The sequence below is a fragment of the Acanthisitta chloris genome, unplaced genomic scaffold, assembly GCF_000695815.1.
Source record: "Acanthisitta chloris isolate BGI_N310 unplaced genomic scaffold, ASM69581v1 scaffold6608, whole genome shotgun sequence".
NCBI classification, from domain to species: domain Eukaryota; kingdom Metazoa; phylum Chordata; class Aves; order Passeriformes; family Acanthisittidae; genus Acanthisitta; species Acanthisitta chloris.
Window position 1 is genome coordinate 84,819 of NW_008685271.1, and position 6,086 is coordinate 90,904.

Consider the following 6,086-nt stretch of genomic DNA (forward strand, 5'->3'; position numbering starts at 1 on the left):
ACAGGGCAGAGGAAGCCCTATTAAAACTTTAGAAACACCTCTGGATGACAGACTGGAGTGTTTGGCTGCCTTCTTTCTGCAGTTGTATGGGAGATTGAGTCCAGGGCTGTTGAGCTGTAGCAATGTTTGGCCAGGGTCGGGGGATTCAGGAGATAGCAAACATTGACGTGGTTGCGCTTGATGCTATACTACAAGGGCTGCTTTTTCATCGGTAAAATTGATCAGAAAACATGTCACCTTGCCTGCATGTGTTATGTGTGCAGTAGAAGAGCTGTGAGCCAGTGATGCATGTAGAGGTCAGTTCGTATCCGTAAGCCAACTGTTGCTGCCCAGGAGTTTGTGCATGTAGTGTACAGCAAAATGCCTGGTGTAGGAGGGCAGTTTTCCACATCCTAACTCTCTGGCTGTTGGGAGCTTCTGCTTTGCTACCCAGGCAGCAGCTCCTGGCTCTGGCTGAGTTCTGCTCTGCACCACATCAGAGCAGCATCCTCAGCTCTCAGCTGCCGGAGGCGTCTGCTGGGAGGCAGCATCCTGGTGATTCCAGACCAGCTCTCCTGGGCCCCTTGCTGCAGATGGAAACCAGTGCCTTGCACACAGCCATGAGGCATCACTTATCACCTGCCTGGAAGTAACTTCCCTCAGAGTCTGCAATGATTTGGCAGGAGTGGAGAGCTACATGGTTTGGCAGAGATTTCCAGAATAGGCCCAGGCAAAGCAGACTTGGGAGAGAGGAAGCTCTGGGTTGGGAAATGGTGGTGGGAAGAAATCATTACTTGTCCCAGGCTGCTGCCCTGACTGCCCTCAATCCATATCTGAGTGCCCCAAGGGAGGAGGGAACTGAGAAAGGATCTCCTTACACAAACCTTTCCCAAAGGATTCTGGCAGGAAAAGTAGCTCTGGATTAGATCCATTTGCTTTTAAAGCAGTCAGTACCTGGTAAGAGCCAAACTCCTGCCTGTCTTAATAATTTAAGCTTTGCAGAACAGAAGCTTGGTGAAATTTTGACCTTATATATTACTGCTGCATAAGTAATCCTCAGAAACACTCCCAGTATTGTTAACTATTTGTAGTTACCACAGGACTTAAAAATAGTTATGTTGCACTTTTGCAATAAAAATAAAGCCGAGTGTGTTCTGGATTGTCAGTTTTGCATTAAAACAAGATTTAAAAGCTTAAGAGAAGTTGGTATTAATGAGAAGAGTTGGTTTAGACAGTCTGGTTGAAGTCAAATGCAGTTGATGCATCTGTCATATGTGTTGTATCTTAGTCTTGGTTTTAAAAGGTAAAAATAATTTGTATAATGTGATGGCAAATATGCCAGAAACAATAGCTAGAGACATATGTATCAAAACAGAAAAGACAGGTGGCATGTTACAGCCAAGGATAGTCTAAGAAACAAAACCCCCCTGAAAACTGTTCTGTGTTCAGAGTTGACATGTAGAGGAATGTGGGTCTTGGACAGATATAAATTGGATCACAGATATGAATATGCATAACTATTGTTTGGAACACTTTGCACCTAATTCAGCTTTCATCCAAGATAACTTCACTGTTTGTTTGCACTGTCAGTGATTTGACTTACGCTCTGCCCTTTAAAAAATGATTGATTAACCTGTCCCTTTTGATTTTTGAGGTGCTCATATTCACAATGCTCCTTAATTCTGTAGCAGCATATATCACACAGTAAGCTGATGTCTGTTCATATTGCAACACCCCATTCAGAGCTCCTCCACAGAATTTTGTTTTAAAGAGTGGAATTGAGCAGTTGACTCCCAGGCACAAATAACCATGTAATTACTCTGCAATCACATAGTAATTAGCATGTACTATTCATATATTGCATAATTATATGCCCTGGAGATTACATAGTAATTATATTTGTACTAAACATATAATTCTATATACTGTATAAAAAAAACTTTGAGAGTTCATAGTTAAGATTATAGTTGTATGTTAATGTAGTACAAGATTTTATATAAAAATGCTACAATTTTATGGGAGGGTTGTATTTTGGGTATCTCATCTCTTCTGCATCTGGTGTTGCTTAAACTGTTGTAGGCTGCTATTATAAGAGGTACTTGGCTCTGTTAATTTATAGTCAAATGTTGCTTGTTTGTAATTTTGTAATTTATGAAGATTAGAAGCAAAAAAATGCATTTTATTGTGCAAGCACCTTAGATTGGGAAGGATTTGGAGGGTGAGATGCAGTTTATTGTGCAAGCAGCTTAGATTGGGAAGGATTTGGAGGGTGAATGTTAAATGTACAAAGGCTAAATGTACAAACCCACTGAGCGTAGTTAGAGCACATTGCTAGAGTGAGCAGTACAAAGGTTAAATGTACAAACCCACTGAATGTAGTTAGAGCACATTGCTAGAGTGAGCACAAATCTAATGGTACTTATGCTTTGTGTTATTTTTGGAGAGGTAAGATGCATGGGACAGTGGTAGGTGATATATTTGTATAATGCAAAGTGTGTACTAGCAGCCAAGGCCTGTCTTGGGCACAGTCTGTTCAAACAAACGTAGTACTTCAGTGCAGCATGTGAGCCAAGCTGCCTCATCTTTTCCTGCCTCATCTGGGAATGGAGGCAGAGTGGTAGGAGAATGCAGAAGAGCAGCTTTGAGTTATAGAAAGACCTTGGACTGAGTTTTTGGTTAAAGGTGGAAGATCTAGGAAAAAAAAAATCCTTTTTGAAGAGGAACTTAAGAGCTTTAGATTGTTTGAGATGTTTTGTCTTTGGCCAGCTCCCTTAAGAGGTTGATGCAGAATTTTAGATATTTGTGAAATGTTTTCTCCAGCTTTCAAATTCTGTAGCAGTGGGAAGTTAATGTATTTTCTTGGATCTGTGATGTTGACATTCCTAATATCCAAAGCAGTATTACTGTTATTCCTAATTGAATTTTGCAATCTAATGCCAGTTGCCTTGATTTTCAAGCAAAGCATCTATTGGATTTTAATATCTGGATAATGTATTGCAAAATTAAGTGTGTAATTATAGCCTTAACTTATATCTGAGTTTAATTTTTCCTATAAATTCTTGTAATGTGTGCATGTGTGTGTGTGAGCAAGACATACTCCTTGTTTTAAAATGTTTCTTTTGGTCACTTGTTAATTCTATGTCATCTTCAAAGCTTCATAAATTTTCCAGGGTTCAGGTAGCATCTATAGGTCTTATAGGTGTTTTTATCTAAGCATGAAGCCTACAGGCCTTGTGGGTAGCCTTAGAAAGATCTCAATTGTGAGACTGCCCCTGATTTCCTTTCTATCTGTCTGGGCTGTTGTCATACCTCAGAAACTGTATTAACGGGCATGTGGCTTTTACATTCTGCAGAGTACACAAATTACATTTAAATGTTGTTATCTGGGATAGACAGAGAATGTCATTTAATTTGTTCAAGGGAAGAATAAAAAATGTCAGAGCTTTACAAACCAGAGGTAGGAGCCCACGTTCTCACCGTGTTCGTGTGATGGGTCAAACATATCCCTTCCAATTTGCCAGGGGGTTTAAGAGCTGTTTAGTGAGACCAAGTCTTACCACAAATTACATTTAAATGTTGTTATCTGGGATAGACAGAGAATGTCATTTAATTTGTTCAAGGGAAGAATAAAAAATGTCAGAGCTTTACAAACCAGAGGTAGGAGCCCACGTTCTCACCGTGTTCGTGTGATGGGTCAAACATATCCCTTCCAATTTGCCAGGGGGTTTAAGAGCTGTTTAGTGAGACCAAGTCTTACCTTCATCCTGTCGCCAGGGGGGTTAATAGCTGTTTAGTGAGACCAAGTCTTACCCAGTATTCATCCTGCATGTTTGCTACACGGAGGACGAAGTACAACCTGCCCAGAATATTCATCTTTTATTTGCCAGCATTCTGACCTTAACGCATGCCTGTGCTCTTGTCACTTGTTAAACCATTACCCTGAGGAACACAAGGACTGGTCACAGTTCCTGGCACTGAAAGTTTTGTGTGTAACCAATATATATTCAGGATCTGATTAACAGTGAACTAACCACAAACGTCAAAGCGCAATATAAATGTGACGCGTTTCTTACTGCTGTTGTGTTGTTTTTTCTAGTGGAGCCAGTACTTTCAAAGGGGAACAATTGCTTGGATGCAGCCAAAGCTTGTAACCTAAATGATACCTGCAAGAGGTTCAGATCTGCTTACATAACCCCCTGCACCAGCAGCACGTCTAATGAAATCTGTAACAAGCGGAAGTGTCATAAGGCCCTCCGGCTATTTTTTGACAAAGTTCCCCCAAAGCACAGCTACGGGATGCTCTTCTGCTCCTGTCGAGACGTAGCCTGTACAGAGAGGAGACGGCAGACTATTGTTCCTGTGTGTTCATATGAGGACAGGGAGAAACCAAACTGCCTGAATTTACAAGAATCCTGCAAGAAGAATTACATCTGCAGGTAAGATAGCACATGGCAAGGGAGTGATTAAAGAGGTACTAGAGAGAACTTTTTGGTACTGATGGATTTGCCAGGGCTAAGGGTCAGAGTATCCACTGAGGAAAAGGATGAGTCAGGGGAAAAATAGTAAATGCCTCTGACATCCTTAACAGAGTAACAAAACCCTGCATCTGCTTACAGTGTGTGCCTTCTCCAAAACTGTTCACAGCTACTCCTTCACGTTACGGGGGAGTCTTTAAATCCCCAGTTTAGTTTTTACAGGTATTTGTTGGAAACATTTTCATTAGGTGTCTTTGTGAAATGATGTCTCAGAATGATTCTTATGTCCCATTAGTGACCAGGTAAAAATAGAATTTTTCATTATAATGGGATTTATTTTCATTGTACATGCGAGCACTAATAACTGGCAATACAAGCTTCCTGTTGGACTTTATAAATGGTCACAATGCACAGACTACTCAGGGTTTTATTTATCACTGGGAAAAAAGGAATCCACATTTGTAGACAGACTCCCACTAGATAGAGCTGGTTTAGCCTTGAAATTGTTTTATCTCCCCTCCTCTGAGAAGAGTGCTGGGCTGGTGCAACTGGAGGGGTCACTGATTCACTGACCTAATTCCCAGCCTCTTTCCTCTGTGTGTTCAGGCTGGAGAGGCAGTGCAGGGAACTGCTCCACAGGACAAACTGAGCCTTTTCACCCCCATCAAGTCCCTGCACGTTGTCACACAGCGTTGTTCAGTGGCATACAGGGCCTCTTCTGCCCTTAGGAGATGCTTTAGTCCTACTTAGCATTGTGTATGTTTATATTAGAGCATTGCCATGCTAATGTCATGTTTATGAAGTCATGCCTGAGAATCCTGCTCCTTTCTAATGTGTAAATTTCTTGTAGATTATCCAATTCTGTGAATTAGCAAACAAGGAGATAAACACTATTGTAAAATGTCAAGGACACTGAAGATGTGATATAAATCTTAATAAGTATTTACATATGCCTGGTAAGATACTTTGAAGTTTGTCTATGAGATCTCCACTGCTGGTTTTAAGCTTTTAGCCACAGCACTTCAGATACACCCAAGCATTGTTCAGAGGTGAGGTGGTCAGCAGTGCCCTGCCCTCCATGGCTGTGGAGGAATCTGGAGAGTTTCCAGCTGACCACAAAAAGAGCAGATTTAAATCAGGGCAGAGTTCTCATTTCAGCCTGGTGATCTACATGCAGCACCTTCATAGCTGATGCTGCTGCAGTTTATGAAAGTTGGATACATGTACTCAGAACAATCCATTTTCCATTTCCATGTTGTGCCATTGGTATTTTTGCTTCTATATTTTGTTCCCTATGCACAGGCCCTGTTAATTAGTAGAGTTACAGTATCTTTACTGTGTTTTCTGCCAACCTTCCAGTTTGTTACAGTGACAATGAAATTGTTGAGAGGATTTTATAGAGAGACTTCTCCCTGTTACTCGGCTTGTAGTGTTCAGGAATTCATTTGTTAAATTAATGCCATTACTTCTCTCATGACTGTCTTCTAATGTTGTCTCAGCAGCTAAGTTTTTAGTGGCATTTTGTTTAATTTAACTTCTCGAGTCTGGTGTTGTGCTTTCTCCATTGCAAGCTTGGTAAACTCTCTGCTTCCTTTGCCCAAAGTTGCAGCCAGCACTGATCTGCAAATGGAT

At 41.0% G+C, this 6,086-nt stretch overlaps 1 protein-coding gene across 1 annotated transcript in view; it reads left to right on the forward strand.

The window, feature by feature from the left end:
* The window catches only part of LOC103806958 (GDNF family receptor alpha-1), a gene marked incomplete at its 3' end in the record, with an annotated part of 88,817 nt that extends 84,402 nt beyond the window's left edge, over positions 1–4,415 (forward strand). The window contains exon 4 of the mRNA XM_009079673.1: positions 4,076–4,415. Coding sequence (XP_009077921.1) covers positions 4,076–4,415 — 340 coding nt within the window. The remainder of the gene's footprint in view (positions 1–4,075) is intronic.
* Between the last annotated feature and the right edge of the window lie 1,671 nt (positions 4,416–6,086).